The sequence below is a fragment of the Eptesicus fuscus genome, chromosome 17 (assembly GCF_027574615.1).
Source record: "Eptesicus fuscus isolate TK198812 chromosome 17, DD_ASM_mEF_20220401, whole genome shotgun sequence".
In the NCBI taxonomy this organism is placed as follows: domain Eukaryota; kingdom Metazoa; phylum Chordata; class Mammalia; order Chiroptera; family Vespertilionidae; genus Eptesicus; species Eptesicus fuscus.
Window position 1 is genome coordinate 56,550,511 of NC_072489.1, and position 15,985 is coordinate 56,566,495.

Genomic DNA, 15,985 nt, shown 5'->3' on the forward strand with positions numbered 1-15,985 from the left:
GTCGGCCTCTGGGCCTCAGAGAGCCCCTAAATACCCGCAAATGACCCGACACCTCTCACGCCTCCTGTGGGCCTCTCCCATAGCTCACATGAAGGACACGGCTGATTGTTCAAAACCAAACAAAAAACACACACGCTCTGCAAAAAGCAGGACATGAGCCAGGTCCTTAGGAAATGTCTCCCAGATCCCCTTTAATAAAAATCACAGGTTTATCACAAAGGATTGTGCAGCAGAGAAATTACTCAGGTCTTCGAGGGAGGGGGCCTGCGTGGGGCCTGTGGATGGGGGTGGGGTGGGGGCTGCAGCCTACAGGTCCTCAGGGCCTCAGGGTCCCAGGCAGGCTCCTGCCCCTCCTTATTATTATCCTGAGTTCATATCTTCTCTTGGAAATGTTAAAGAAATAAGGCTGGCATGCCGAAACCGGTTTGGCTCAGTGGATAGAGCGTCGGCCTGCGGACTGAAAGGTCCCGGGTTCGATTCCGGTTAAGGGCATGTACATTGGTTGCGGGCACATCCCCAATAGGGGGTGTGCAGGAGGCAGCTGGTCGATGTTTCTCTCTCATCGATGTTTCTAGCTCTCTATCCATCTCCCTTCCTCTCTGTAAAAAATCAATAAAATATATTAAAAAAAAAAGAAATAAGGCTGGCCCTAGCCGGTTTGGCTCAGTGGATAGAGCATCGGCCTGCAGACCAAAGGGTCCCGGGTTCAATTCTGGTCAAGGGCACGTTCCTCGGTTGCAGGCTCCTCCCCAGCCTGGGCCCTGGCCGGGGTGCGTGCAGGAGGCAACCAATCAATGTGTCTCTCTCACATCAATATTTCTCTCTGTCTTTCCCTCTCTTTTCCACTCTCTCTAAAAAATCAATATCCTTGGGTGAGGATTAAAAAAAGAAAAAGAAATAAGGCTGGATTTTTAAATTTGAAAGTATGAACCGAATTACTTCCTTTGGGTCCTGCTTTGGTTCTATCACAGTAACAATTTTTAGAAATAATAAAATCATTTTCTTTTCACGTCCAAAGGAAGAGATTCATTCCTCGTAGGTGGCTTTTAAAACACATGTTTTATGTGCACCTACGCCGACCCCCTCTCACTGACCTTGGGCAGCTTGGCCATCTTCTTCCTCTGCTTCCGAAATCTCAAAAGCTTGTCACGCTCCTGCAGAAACCAGTAGAAGAGATGCTTTTGAGTAATTGCACAGCTCTATCAGTTTCAAACACACCGTCTAGGTTCCGTGTTAGCACGGGTGGGTGTAGACAGGCTGGCGTACCGGCCACACTGACATAAACACGCTGAGCCCACGGCCTGCTCGGGGAGCCTGCAGGTGTGGGCAGCTCGTCCCCACTCCTCGGGCTGGAGGAGTGCCTGGCCTGTTTGGGTGGCTCGGCTCACCACACTCATCGGCCCCCCAGCTTCTTTTACGGTGGTGCTTGGCTGGGGGGCCCACGTGGGGGGCAGGGGATTTGAGTGGCAGGAACAGAAATGGGACCCAAGGGACAGATGAGCCAGCCCCTGCATCCTCTGAGCAGATGCCTGCACATGTGGAGCCCACAGATGTGAGCATGGACCCCCTGAATGTGTAAGGAGGCCAGTGACCTGCTGCTCTTGGGGAGCGAGGCTGCATCTTTGTGACCATGACCGAACCAACCAGCTCCAGCCCGTGGGTGCATGCTGGCAGGGCTGGGGAGCCACGGTGGGGGGAAGGGCCCAGAGAGGAGGGGGCCCAGAATAAGTGACTCAGTGCTGAGCAGAGCTGGTGGCCCCCGGACAGGTGGGCGTTCTGGGTCACCTCGGCAAAGCCTCGGGGCAGGTAGCGCTGTGGCCACAAAATCCACCTGGGAGCTGGCACGGCCACGTGTCTGGCCTGGAAGGAGCCATGGGCACAGGGGTCCCGGGAACAGGGCACCAGAAAGAGCGTGAGGACAGGCAGTGCCGAGTGTACTTACTAGCACGCTCTTCACGTAGCCGGCCGTTTCCAGGGTCTGAAAGAAAGGACATTCGCCTGGAGACTCAGAGAGCAGACCCCAGAGTCCTGCAACCCCCAAATCTCTGCCGCTTCCTGACCGCAGCATGGCCTGGCGCCCCCCCCCCCCACCTGCCCTGGGAGGGGCGGCCTCACTCGGCCTTGATGGGCCTTCCTCCCGCCCTCAGCTGACCCCCAGCCCCGTGGCCTGCGGAAGCACCCAGGGCCCTCAGTGCAGGGCGAACTGGCCTTTTGAAACTTGGGTTGATTTTTCCCTTTCCTGTTCCCCCATAAGTTCTTATAACGTTGACTTGGGGTCCTGGCCTCCAGAACTGGGAGGGAATCCGTGGCTGTGGTTTTGAGCCCCGGGTTGTGGTCACCATGGCCCTAGCACTGGTGTTGTGGCTCCTGAAACCCCTGGTCCGGAGGGGCCACCTCCAGTGTGACCGGTGCAGGGACCCAGCCAAGATGAACCCAGGGAGGGGCCAGGAGGACAGACACCCCCACCTCCTGTGGGGCTCCTCTGGGCAGACCCCCAGGGGCAAGGGGCTCAGGGTGGAACCTCCAGGGGGCAGCGCAGAGAAGGGAGAGAAAGGAGCTGGACGGCACCTTGGACAGCTCGTCTATGAGGTTCTGCTGCTCCACAATTTGGAGTTTCAAGAAGTCAATTTCTCTCTCATCTTGACTCTGATCCAGGTCGTTTAAGGAACTGGGTCTCCTTATGATCCCGGCTCTTTGTCTCTGAAAAGCCAACCAGACCACGTCACTCACAAGGGAGGAGCAGGGCAGTCGGACTAGGCGATGGGCAGTCAGGGTCCTCCCGCTCTCCGCTCAGGCCTTGGACCTTGGAGCAGCCCGGCTGCAGAGCCTGGGGAATCGAGGCTGCGTCTCAGCACCTGAAACGGGGAGGGCTGTGCAGCCTGGCTCAGAGCCCCTGGGGAAACATGTGAGCTGTCCGTGCCAGTTCGCACCGCACCCGACGGCCGTTCCCAAAGTCAGAGTGTGAAAAGAGGGGGTTCTGCACAGGGGGGTGTGGAGGGCACTCCTCCCACCTCGCCCCTTTCTCACATCCCTGGTTAAACTCTCACTCAGGGCCTCTGGGGCCCTCAGGGGCAGAAGAAACACACCCAACACCAGCTAATCACCCCCGCCTGCTTGGTGGTGGAGGCAGTAGTGGAGCACCCCTGGCCCCCTGGTCGGTGCCCCCTGCCCGGTCGGTTTGTTCCTTTCTCTCACAGCCGGTCCTGAGCTCCCACCACCTCTGCTCCAGGTACTCCGAGTTGGAAGGTGGCCTGGGGGTGGGGGATGTGACTGCTCAGAATCTTACTCCCTGTCACTCCCCAGGCAGGCGACACCCTGCCCTCAAGAGCCCAGACCCTCATCTGAGGCCCTGGTAGTTCCTATCCCCCCAGGAGACCAGAGGCTGGAGCCAGAGCCGGAGGGCCGCCGGGAACGTGTCAAACCGTGTGGTGAGGTTGTCATGGTTACCCTCCTGCTGGCTGATGGACAGGTCAGGGCCCCTTACCATTTCTATGTTCTCCTGAGTGACAAATTTTAACTTGTTTTCCATTCGACGCAGCGTGTGAGACAGACTCTCATTTTTCCGAGTGAGGCGCTTGTTTTTATCCAGCAGAGGCTTATACTGGCTTTCAGCTTCTCTCAAACGCTTTAGCTGAAAGACACAATTAGGTACAAGCACGATTTTTTTTAGGCGTGACAGAGAACCAGCCGGTCACCCTATGGAACAGGCAAGCTGAGCAGAACAAGCTTGGCGACAGCGAGGGGTTGGAGTCGAGTCCAGTAAGAGCCGTGGAACCAGGACCCCCGGGGAGCCCTGAGCAGCTCTCATCTGGGGACAAGCCTCTCAGAAACCCCAGTGGCTGCAAGGACTGACGGTGATGGCGCCACTGAAGGCTGAGGTCCTCGGATAACGGGAAGAACGGAGGATACTTTTGCCCAATAATACAGAGCAGGGATCAGCCAACCAGCATCGGAGGCCCATGTCTGGCCCTCAACCTGGTTTTGTTAACAAAGTTTTATTGGAAACAGCCAAGAGGCCTGGACACCAGCCCGCCCTTGTCACCATCGCTCCTCTCCGCGAGGAACTTTGGAAGTGGACTGCAGCCCTAAGCCCGCGGGATCCAGCCTGCCCCACCCCGCCCCGCCCCGCCGCGCTCACCAGCTCATTCCTCTCTTCCGACAGCAAGGCGTTCCGGTCCTCGAGTTTCCGAATGATGGCGCTTAGCTCTGCGATTTTAAGTTGGAAACGCCGGGCATCCTTTTCATCCAACTGCTGTTCCTAAAACAGAAATCAACTGCAAATAACTGTTCGTAGATGCAGACGGAGAAACCTCTGCAAATCCCAACACAGCGTGGAGACCAGAGCACTTTCACGTCACGGTGGCCGGAGACTCTGGGTGGGCGGTGGGCGAGGGACCCTCCTAGGGGCTGGAGCGCCGTGGTGGCAAGCCGTGAGATGGGACAGAATGCAGGAGCAGAAATGTCCAGAAAATGCAAATGTGGAAGGTGAGGGCATGCAAATGCAGGCATCCCGACCACAGCGAGCCCAGAAAGCATCGGAACCAGCCCACGCACGCCTCAGTCTCTGCTGTCTGCTCCCCAGGCGGGGTCTGCCACCGAGGCGGGGTCCGCACCGCAGGCGGGAAGTCACCTCCCTGGCATTCTAAAGTGAGCGCAGGTAACGACCTTGGACTTACAACTCTCAAAAGCTGCTTCCCCAAGATTACGTTTCTGAAAGGTCACTTTGGAACTTCAGGCAAAAATCCGTGACAACGTTTTAATGCGGTTTGAGAGCCTCTGGGGCTGGCGCAATCTAGTGGGGGTCAGGCCAGGGCAGGCGCTAATTCAGCTCCGCCATGTATAATAGGATGATCGAATGTCACTTTCTATCCTGAAATGTCACCGTCCTAGGGCTGGCTCAGCTCACACACAGTTTTGTCCTAAAGCAAACGGGTGCCCAAAAGGACGGAGGAATGATTCCTCATGCAGCAGGTGCAGGAGAGGCTAGGGGCAGGCCCAGACGGACCTCCTGGAGGGTCCGTGGAATTCAGACCCTTCCCCCCCCACTGCCCCCGACTTCCCAGGACCACCCAAGAGGGCTCTGAATGAGGAGCGGCAATGAGATGAGTGGCGTCCTGGCCGGGCAGCTGTTGGCCCTGTGCCATCCTGGCGGGCCAGGGAGGAGCAGGCGGGTGTCCCGGTTACATGGAAAGCGGGTGGGCGGGCAATGGGTGATGTGAATGGCGGAAATTACTGCACAGGGGTCAAATTCAGGAGGAGGGGAGCAGGGAACGGTGCACGGGGGTCAAATTCAGGAGGAGGGGAGCAGGGAGCCGTGCACGGGGGTCAAATTCGGGAGGAGGGGAGCAGGGAGCGGTGCACGGGGGTCAAATTCAGGAGGAGGGGAGCAGGCAGCCGGCCCTCTGGGCAGAAGGCAGAGCCTGTGTGTGGACAGAGAAGCAGCTCAGCCTCGTGTCCCACCAGCCCGGGGCAGGAGCCAGTGCCAGGACCCTCATCAACCTGGGTGCCCGGTGGCTCAGATGGGCTCCTGCAGGGAGCCCAAAGTCTTGGGGGTCCACGGCAGGGGGACCATGTGAAGGCAGGGCTACACGCTACGTTAACAAGGAAGGAAGGACAAAGGCTGCCCGCCCTCTCGGCCACGCCAGAGAGCCGAGGGGCCCAGGGCCTGGCTGGCGGGCTGCTGGCACGGTTGGTGCTCCAAGGGTGGGAGGGCTCTGGCTCTGGACACGGGCCGGGGGGGGGCTTCCTCACAGGGACACGCAGCCGCACGTGTGCGAGACGGGGAGGTGCTTACAGGGCTTCCCGAGTGGTCTGAGGCGTCTCCTGCACCGCTGGCATAAGGAAGTTCCCGTCTGGGGCTGCCCAGGTGCCGATCAGCCTCTTTGACCTGGGACAGCTGCTCATCTAGAGCCTCTTTTTGGAGCTGCAGTCTCTGAGCATGCCCGGCTTGAATCCCTAACTCTCTCTCCAGCACGAAGACTGCTCTGTCCTTAAATTTTATCTCCTCCATCTACAAGGAGAACAGAACACAATCACACAGGCAGGCAGGATGCAGATCTGTTACCATAGCAACAGGCAGAATGCACAAGCATCAGGAGGGGTCCCCCCCCCACACACACGGCAGCCCTCCCCACTCTCCCTGTGCTCAACCTCCTAACAGCTGTGAGGAGCCACCTGCCTCCCAGCCCTCCTCCTGGCGGCCAGAGGTGCGTCTGAGGCCAAAGGTGGGCTGCCCCCAGAGGGGAGGGCAGAACCAGCCCCACCACTGCCCACTCCTCAGACACGCAGGCGCGGGTGGCATGGGCATCGTTACAAACGACGCCAGATTTGCAAGAAGACTCGGTTTAAAACGTATTTCAAACAACAGGGCGGGAGAGGATGCCTCGTTGCTTTGCGTGCTGTTTAAGGTTACAGTAAGCTAATAAATCAGCCATCTGCTGAAGTCAGCTTGGAAACAAAGAGATGAGATGTCTAATTAGCCCAGATCGCAGAATTCATGGGGAAGCGGTGAACTGAATAGAAAGGAAAAAAAAAGAAATCCTTAATTGCTAAATTCCCATTTACTGGAACTCACAGAAATGCAGAGGCAACACAGTCAATTATGGAAACAGAGAGGCCAGTGGGGAGAAAACCAGATTAACACGCAGCTATATCCTGTGGCCTGACGTTTCCCCTCTTGCGGAGACACTCTGCAAACATCCTTTTTCTTTCACCAGGAAACAAGAAAACCAGTCTCTGCTCACACATCCCACTTCAATCCGCTGCTTCAGAGGAGGGCTGGGCCAGGAGCCACCCTCCCTGAGTCACGGAAGTGGTCCAGTTAGGTGGTAGCCCATCGGGGGCTTCGTGATCCTCCCACAAAGGGAAGGGCGGGGAAACTCACTTTAAGATCAGAGTGTCTCCCGGGGTCCTCCTAAGGCCCCGGGACTCTCGCATGCAGTGTCTCCACTGAAAATTCTCACCAAGGACACGTTCCTACATCTTCTACTCCTGTCATAGTCACCTGCCGCTTACCCACGGGGACACATTCTGAGAAATGCCTGGTTAGGTGATCTTACTGTCCTGTGAACATCACAGAGGAACATAAAATCCAGACGGTATAGCCTACTGCTCACCTGGGCTACATGGAACAGCCTACCGCTCACCTGGGCTACATGGTACAGCCTACTGTTCACCTGGGCTACATGGTATAGCCTACTGCTCACCTGGGCTACATGGTACAGCCTACTGCTCACCTGGGCTACATGGTATAGCCTACTACTCACCTGGGCTGCATGGTACAGCCTACTGCTCACCTGGGCTACATGGTATAGCCTACTGCTCACCTGGGCTGCATGGTATAGCCTACTGCTCACCTGGGCTACATGGTACAGCCTACTGTTCACCTGGGCTGCATGGTACAGCCTACCGCTCACCTGGGCTACATGGTATAGCCTACTGCTCACCTGGGCTGTATGGTATAGCCTACCGCTCACCTGGGCTGCATGGTATAGCCTACTGCTCACCTGGGCTGCATGGTACAGCCTACCGCTCACCTGGGCTGCATGGTATAGCCTACCGCACACCTGGGCTGCATGGTATAGCCTACCGCACACCTGAGCTACATGGTATAGCTTTCTTCCAGATGCCATTCATACCCTCCTTGGTGATACCACCCAAGCTCAAGCAATGCAGTCACAGACGTTGTGATCCTTCCAGAATTACATCAGTGCCTTCTCAGCGTCTTCCTCCATTGCAGCAATCGCTTGGGCACAGGTCCTCCTCAGGTAATAGGTCTAAAAGCTGATATAACTCCTCAATCCACTGTTTGATCAAAGAGGGGGTGTTTGGAGGGAGAAGCACCACGTTGATATTGGATGAAGATCACCAAGGAAAGGAGGATGTCCAGGAGCGTTATCAACCATAAGCAAATCTTGAAAGGTATGTTATTCTCCAAACAGTAGCAATTCAGGAAGGCATCTTGGAGGAGCCGGGTCCTCCTTAACTTCTCATTGCTCGCATAGGAGACCTGCAGTAAAATGCCTGAAGACCCTGGGTTCTCACTGTGCCCAATCACAAAGGGTTTTGATCTGTAGCTCATAGCATTACCTCCAAACAAGTCTGCTATCCTGTCCTTAAAGACCTTGAACCCTGGCACCAACCTGGCCTCCTTGTGGGTGAAAGGCCTTTCAGACATCCGTTTCCAGAATCGGGAGTTCTCATCATATTGACTGTTTGCTCAGGGAAGTAATTTTATTCCTCCTCAATCAGGTTATCTAGAGTTTCCAACAATTCCTCAGCTGCCTTCACACCAGCATGCGCAGACTCGCCACTCACTCTCACGTTATGGAATAAGGAACGATTCTTGAATCGTTTAAACCACCCAGAACTAGCAGTAAATTCAACACCGTAGTTGGATCCAGCCTGTTCTTTCAACATCGCAAACCAACTCTTTGCTTTGGCCGCAGTCATCATGGTGCTGAGAGGGATGCACATTTGCATCTGGTCTTCAACTCAGGTCACTAGAAGTTTCTCCATGTCTGATATGGGCCCTTCTAGAATCTTTGTTCGTCTCATTGCTTTGATTAAACAGATCCTCCTTCAATTGCCTCCATCACTTTGTTCTTGTTCATGATCGTAGCTGTGGTGGAATGGGACACGCCTGACTGGGGAGCAATAACCATCCTGATTGTCCACCTTCGTGTCCTGAATCTCTTTCACTTTCTTTCCAGGGCCCCCACCTCACCTCACCACCAGGAGCTCCCCTGCCTCACCCCCTCACTCCCAGCTATAGGACGAATATAGAAATGGTAGGCCCGGCTGGCATGGCTCAGCGGTTGAGCAAAACCTACGAACTAGGAGGTAAATCAGTTTGATTCCCAGTTGAGGCACATGCCCAGGTTGCAGGCTTGATCCCCAGTGTGGGGCGTGCAGGAGGTAGCCAATCAATGATTCTCTCTCATCATTGATGTTTCTATCTCTCTCTCCCTCTCCCTTCCTCTCTGAAATCAATAAAAATGTATTTTTAAGAAAATTTTTATTAAGCTCATTAGTTAATGAGGGGACAAGTAAATGTTGCAGCCAATTCGAATGAGGATTTGATCTAAAGAGAGTTGCGCTGCCTGCCTGGCAAAGACCATTTGCCGTGTCTGGAGCAGAGTCATCTGTCCGTCTGGGGACAGGAATGGCTGCATTGTTAAAGTTTTCCTCCAGGTGAAGGTCTGTCTCTGCAGAGTCTAGATCAAAGACAAAGGTCAAAGACGAAGGTCAAAGGTGAAGGTGCACATGGTGTGAGCTCAGACAGCCCTCAAGTATTATTCTTAGAAAAGGAGACAGAAATCTTCTATTTCTTTTCTTGCTTATTTCAATCTTCCACAGTTTTTCCCTGTAGACTCCACAGGCAATTTGGGGACTCTCCTTTATTTATCATTTTGATGTTCTTTCCCCCCAGCGTCCCCGGAATCCACCCTGGAGACGCTGGGTCCCCAGGGCCATTTCTGGCCAAATTTTCACTCGAAGCGGAAGGGAAGGAACGGACTTGTTCCATGCCTGCCTGGCTCTGATGTTTTCTGAGAGCTCAGCCAAGTCCCCCTCCCCAGCCGAGGTTGTATGGAAGAGTCACGGGCCAAGAAAGGTCCAGTTACTCTTGAAGAACAAAGCCGGAGGACGCTCCTCCAGAAATCAAGACTTATTATAAAGCGAGAATAATTTAAAAATGAGCTCGAAGAAGGGCTGTGATAGAACAAACTAGAAAGCCCACTCATATAATAACGAGGTGGCCCTGTGGATTGGGGGAAAGGTGGTCTTTTCCATAAGGGCTGCTGGGACAGTTTGTGTATCCACATGGAAAACATATAACTGGGCCCCCACCTTACAGCGCACATGCACACACACACACGTGAGCACACACACACATGCACACATACAACCCAGGCACGGCCAACACCTACGCATGAAAGATAATGTTCTAAAAGGATAACACTTCATGGCTCCAGAATAAAAGAATTTCCTAAACAAGACACAATAAGCACCAGCCATACAGAAGAAGATCAACAAATTAGGCCACGTTAGAATGTAAAGTTTTAGATCACAAAACGCCACCACCAAGAACAGAGAAAGCAACCCAGTGTGAGGAAGGGGCCTGCATTTCCATATACATTTTAGAATCAGCTTCGGGAAAGCCTGCTGGGATCGACAGGCTTTGTTTTCTCCTTAGATTAATCTGGGGAGAAATGCCATCTAACAATGCTGAGCTTCCAACCCATGAACGTGGAATGTCTATTTATTTGTTCAGTTCACCAGTCCATGAACATGGAATCTCTATCTTTGTTTATGCAGCTCACCAATCCACGAACATGGAATACTTATTTGTTCATTCAGCTCACTTTTAGTTTCTCTCAGCCGAGTATTGTAGTTTTCAGAGTTCTGGTCTTGCACATCTTTTGTTAAACTTCTAAATATTTTATTCTTTTTTATGCCATCATGGGTGGAATTTTCAAATATTTAATTTGAATTGTTTGTTGCTACTACATAAAAATACAACTGATGGTTGCATATTGATCTTGTGTCCTGAAACCTTGCTGAATTCATTTAAAAGTTCTTTTGGGGCCCGGCTGGTGTGGCTCAGTGGTTGAGTGTCGACCTATGAACCAAGAAGTTTAGGAACCAAGTTCCATTCCTGGTCAGGGCACATGCCCTGGTTGCAGGCTTGATCCTCAGTAGGGGGCATGCAGGAGGCAGACAATCAATGATTCTCTCTCATCTTTGATGTTTCTATTTCTCTCTTCCTCTCCCTTCCTCTCTGAAATCAATGTGTGTGTCGGGGGGGGGGGGGGCGCGGGGCAGAAGAGGGGCTGAGATGGAGGGATCAGGAAATGAAAGCTAAAGCATGTTTTTGAGAATTTGGAACAAATACCAGGAGAATCTGCTAGAGCTGCCTCTGGGGAGTCTGTGTCAGGGGTGAGGAACCAAGGGACCTGCTGGCTCTGTGCCAGCCTTCAGTTAAGGAGATGAGGCCACCTGTCTCCTACGAACACTGAAGCCAGTCGATGGATTAAAGGGTGGTGTGGGCTGGACAGCGGTGCGGACGTGGCACCAACAGGGCTGGGGGTGGAGCCGTGGGGGGAGCATGGAAAGGGGACACTCTGGAAAGCCAGGTGGAGAATGTTGGGGCCCCCGTGCACACACTGTGGGGGCGGAGGTCGCGTCTACCTCACAGTGCTCAGTTTCCCCTCTAGGCCATGGGTCCAGAGGGCTGCGCCCTTCTGGGAAGTTCAAGGTGACAGCACCATTTGGAAAACAGAGCCCCAGGGAAGTAGGGGCGGGTGGCCTGGGTGCAGGGCCATGCCGTGCCCCATGGAGGGGCATCCAGGGTCCTGGGTGTCACCAGCAGAGCCAGCTGGGTCCTGATGAATTGCACACTTGGACGTGGGGCACGCCTCTAACGCTGACCCCCATTTCCCCAAATGACCAAGGAGGTCCCGGCTCCAAGGAAGGGGTGAGGAGAACCGGCACAATCCCTCAGGATTCCTGAATATTCTCCAACTCCCCAGCCCTGGGGCTCTGAGAACACTGACTCCACGGGGCCTGCCAGGGGACACGGTCTCTGACCACGGGATGCACAGGTGCCCATGCCTGACCTGCAAGATGGTAACTTCACGCCATCCAGCCTCAGAGCATGCACAGGGCACAGGGACATCAGGACGGCCTTGGGGACATGCCACCCTACCCTGTCCTCGTGGTCTCACCTCTCTGGACCCAGTGAGCTGGACAGACTGCAGAGCCCGCCCAGTGATGGGAGAAGTGACTGTGTCAGCAGAGCACTAGCCCTGCGTGGCTGGCAGCCTAACCTGCACTCTAAGGAGTGACCATTGCAGGCATCCTGTTCTGGCCCAAACGAGACACAGGATGTAAAGCTGGTAGGACGGGGCAGAGGGAGGAGCTCTGCTGACAGATGGCCCCTCTGACCTTTCCTAGCATCCTCACGTCCCCAGGACCAACAGTGACGGTGTGGGTGCCTGTGCCCAGAAGCAGGCCCACCCCTGGCCGCCACCCCTCCCCGGTCCCCCTGCCTTTGCCGCCCCTCCCCTCCCCACCACCGGCAGCCCACGTACCAGCCTGCGGATCTCACGCTCACACTCCTTCTTGATGCGGGAGATCTCCTCCTGGTGCAGGTGGTACACGCTCCGGATCTCCGCGGCCTTGATCTTGTCGGCCTGCATGACCATGGTCAGCGCCTCCTCCACCTGCCGCTTGGCCCCCTTGAGCTCCAAGATCTCCTGCTGCATTTTTACCTTCTCCACCTCGAACCCCTTCTTGGCCTCCTCCTTGGCCTCGGACAGCAGCCCGGTCTTGACCTTTTCGGGGCCGCCGTCGCGCAGGGCGTGCAGCAGCGCCTGCAGCCGCTGGTTCTCGTTGTCCTTGATCTTGATGACGCGCAGCAGCTCGGCCTCGTGCTGGCGCAGCAGTGTCTCGCGCACGGCCTGCAGCTCCTTCATCTTCTCCTCGTGCAGCTTGCTCTTCAGCTCCGTGAGCAGGACGGCGTTCTTGTGCTGCTCGTGCTCGCGCACCTGCTTCAGCTCCTGGTTCTTCTCTCTCTCCACCCGGCTGACCTGCAAGACAAGAGCGAGGCTGGGTCGTCCCTGAGCAGCCCCTGCACTGGCCAAAGTCTGGACACTGATTTTACAAAGTTTTGTTTGCAAACTGGGTTGCTGCTTCAAGAATGTCTCCTTAAAATGCAACTGAGGCCAAAACCGGTTTGGCTCAGTGGATAGAGCGTCAGCCTGTGGAGTGAAGGGTCCTGGGTTCGATTCTGGTCAAGGACACATGCCCTGCTTTCGGGCTCAATCCCCAGTAGGGGGCGTGCAGGAGGCAGCAGATTAATGATTCTCTCATCATTGATGTTTCTATCTCCCTCTCCCTCTTCCTTCCTCTCTGAAATCAATTTAAAAATCCTATATAATAAAAGCCTAATATGCTAAGTGTCTGGTTGTCTAGTCATTCATTCAACCAATCAAAGGGTAATATGCTAATGATATGCTAAGGCCGCTCAACTGCTCACTATGACGTACACTGACCACCAGGGGGCAGATGTTCTGACTGGTAGGTTAGCTTGCTGCTAGGGTCTGGCCAATTGGGACTGAGTGAGAGGGCTGGACATGCCCTGGAGCCCTCCTGTGGTTGGGCTGGCCAACCTCCTGTGTCCCTCCCTGGCCCCAATCGTGCACAGGTGGGGTCCCTCAGCCTGGCCTGCGCCCTCTCACAATCTGGGACCCTTCGGGGGATGTCAGAGAGCCAGTTTCAGCCCAATCCCACAGGCCAGGCTGAGGGACCCCCACCGGTGCATGAATTCGTGCACCGGGCCTCTAGTATTAAATAAATAAATAAATGAAATGCCACTGACACAGGACCGAGTGTCATAGGTGGAAGTGTCTCTGCACCCACAGGTGTCACAAGAGAACCTGGGCTGGAAGGTCAGGTCCATGGCATCTGCTCTGCGGCTCCGCAGGGACAGGCCGGTGAGGAGGGAAAACTGTCGCCTCTTAAAGGAACCTGTGTGGAGGGTGGGCAGGACATCCTGGGCACAGCATGTGGGGGCAGGGGCACTCCTGCCCTTTGCCCAAATAATAGGTGTTGCACTTACCTCCAATGACATTCCTGGCAAATGGGGACACCGAGCTGTCTAGATGACGTCTGATATACAGGCCTTTGGAAAACTCAGATTTTTTACTGAACATTTATTTTCGTCTAGAAGCTGTGGCTGTGGCTAAATAACCCCGGCTCCCCTGCCCCCTGGCACAAACTCGGTGCGCAGACTCCATATGGCATGAAGGGCAGGTGGAATCCAGGCCTGCCTGGGTCCATGTGGGCCAGACAATGGGAGAAGCCCGCCACCCAAGCCACAGCCCTCGCCGCCTTCTCCAGCTCACAGAGGTGCCGCCTGCTCCCTGCAGGACCCTGAAAGGAGACACCTGACAGACATCCCTCCCTGCCCCCCCCCCAGAATTGCAGTGCCACCCGTGGGTCTGGAGCCCAGCTCGCCTTCCCTCCTAGCAGACGACATAACGTTCTCCTTCATGAAAACTTCGTGGACGGGACTGAGCAGAGAAGGAAGACGATGTGATGTGTATCGGGGTTATGGGTGGGGGGTGGAAGAGAAAAAAATGCAAAAGAGTTCAAGGTTAGAAGGGGCTTAACCGTGACTCTGATCCAGGCTATTGGGAGTGGCAATGAGGCCACACTGAGGTTACCCTGCCGTCCAGTGCCCTGGACTTTGCCACAGGAAAGGTCCCTGCCGGAGTCAGTGTCAGACACACATGACAGGCCTGGTGAAAAAATGACACGGCACCAAGCACCTCCCTCCCCGCCCGTCCAGGCAGCACCCACAACGGCCACCGTGTGGGCCCTCTGCATGTGGGGACAACTCCGCATGCCAGGCCGCCTCATGTCTGTGCCTCCACCCCTGTTCCAGCCAGGCAGCCGCCTGGGCCTCCTGGGGACCCTGTGACCTGCTGGCCCAGGGCAGGTGCTGACACGACTTCCCTGACTCCCGAGCGGCCTCGAGGTCACCCTGACAGCTGCCCCTGGGGCTCCGCCAGCGTGTCCTCCCCAGCACCAATGGCAGCAGGTCCTTTAACTGCCCCCTTTTTGCAGAGCAGGGAACCGGAGGTGGGTGGGTCAGGGTCCAATAGTAAGGATGCCAGGCTTCGTGGCCCAGGGGGTCCCTGCTCAGCTCCGCCACAGACAGCATGAACATTGAAATCTGAATTCCAAATGCGCCTCACGTGCCACAAAGTATCACTCTTCCTGGTACTGAACCAGGAACTCAGAGAAGCAACGGGCCCCAAATAACCTGGTTCCCTCCATGGCCAGGCCTCCTAGGAGAGACGCTGGGGGGGGGGGGGACTTACAGTCTCCAGTCCACAGCCGAGGGCCTTTCAAACCCTCCAGGAGAGAACCCCACCCCAGGGCCTCCCTCTCCCCTTCCCCCCATCCCTGTCCTCTCCCTTCGCAGCCCCCTCCCACAGGCCCATGAGCGCTTCCTAGTACCTCCTGGGATTGGGGGAGGAGGGGCAGAGTCACGGAGAGAGGAGGGCAGTGTGGGCAGCGGGACGGTGCTGAGTGGGGCACCACCTCTGACCAGTCTCTCATCCTCCCCACCCAGGTCCCCCAGGTCCCTCGTCAGCACAAGCCCAGCCTTCCCTAAGGCTGCAAGGACCCCCAAGGGCCTGGGTTTCTGCGTTTGGTCCCCACACCTGGCCGCTAGAAGCCCAGGCCCGGCTGTTGCCTTAACTAGCTGAGGGCCACGCTGGACCCGGTATAGTTGGGTTCAATGCCACTCTGAACACTCCAGAGGGAAAGGACATTGCCCTGGGATGGTTCCACTTGGCGAGGTCCTGGGCTGGTCCTGGCAGTCGGGGCTGTTCCCACGGGGCCGGGGCCGGGGCTGGGGCCTGTGTTCCGCTGCCCCGTCCCCAGAGCTGCCTGGAGAGGCTCTGGGGAGCCAGGACCAACTGGGTAGCACTTCTGCAGAGACCTGGCTACACCCCATACCCGCCTCTGGGCTGACCCAGGGGAAGGGGGAGAGGGCGGGCGGGGGGGGGGGCTGGGTGTGGGGGGCCCACCTTGCTCTTCTCTTGCTGCAGCTCAATCTGGATGTCCGTGAGCTTGGCCCGCAGCTCCTCGTTGGCGGCCTGCAGCGCGGCAAGGGCCTCGGCCTTGTCCCCCTTGGCTCGGCTGCCCATGCCCTTCTTGGACATGGTGAGGGGAGCCCGAGGGGCGCTGGGGGCGGGCCGCCGGTCTGGGCTGGGCTGTCCACGCCAAGCTGGGGCAGGTGTTGCCTCGCTGCCACGCTGCTACATTTTCTCACTCACCTGCAGGGAAAGCACACCTGGGTGAGCAGCCAGCCTCCGGCCTGAGCTCGGGGCCAGTGGAGGCAGGTGGGGGCCAGGCCAGCCTCTCACCTGCCCTGAGGGTGCTGGCCTGACTGCGGGCCGGTCCCAGATGG

The 15,985-nt window shown here is 56.1% G+C and overlaps 1 protein-coding gene across 18 annotated transcripts in view; it reads right to left on the reverse strand.

Moving 5' to 3' along the window:
* The window catches only part of JAKMIP3 (Janus kinase and microtubule interacting protein 3), a 30,573-nt gene extending 14,812 nt beyond the window's left edge, over positions 1 to 15,761 (reverse strand). For 5 of the 18 annotated variants that reach the window (XM_054728893.1, XM_054728890.1, XM_054728891.1 and 2 more), the window contains exons 1-7: positions 15,603 to 15,761; positions 12,093 to 12,590; positions 4,139 to 4,258; positions 3,485 to 3,631; positions 2,569 to 2,700; positions 1,943 to 1,978; positions 1,095 to 1,154 (exon numbers count right to left, since the gene is read on the reverse strand). In XM_054728893.1, the coding sequence (XP_054584868.1) occupies positions 1,095 to 1,154; positions 1,943 to 1,978; positions 2,569 to 2,700; positions 3,485 to 3,631; positions 4,139 to 4,258; positions 12,093 to 12,590; positions 15,603 to 15,737 (1,128 nt within the window). In that variant the 5' untranslated portion in view covers positions 15,738 to 15,761. Of the gene's footprint in view, positions 1 to 1,094; positions 1,155 to 1,942; positions 1,979 to 2,568; positions 2,701 to 3,484; positions 3,632 to 4,138; positions 4,259 to 5,794; positions 6,011 to 12,092; positions 12,591 to 15,602 lie in introns of all 18 variants that reach the window. The other 13 variants (XM_054728876.1, XM_054728880.1, XM_054728878.1 and 10 more) reach the window with 6 other exon arrangements.
* Positions 15,762 to 15,985: the final 224 nt, after the last annotated feature.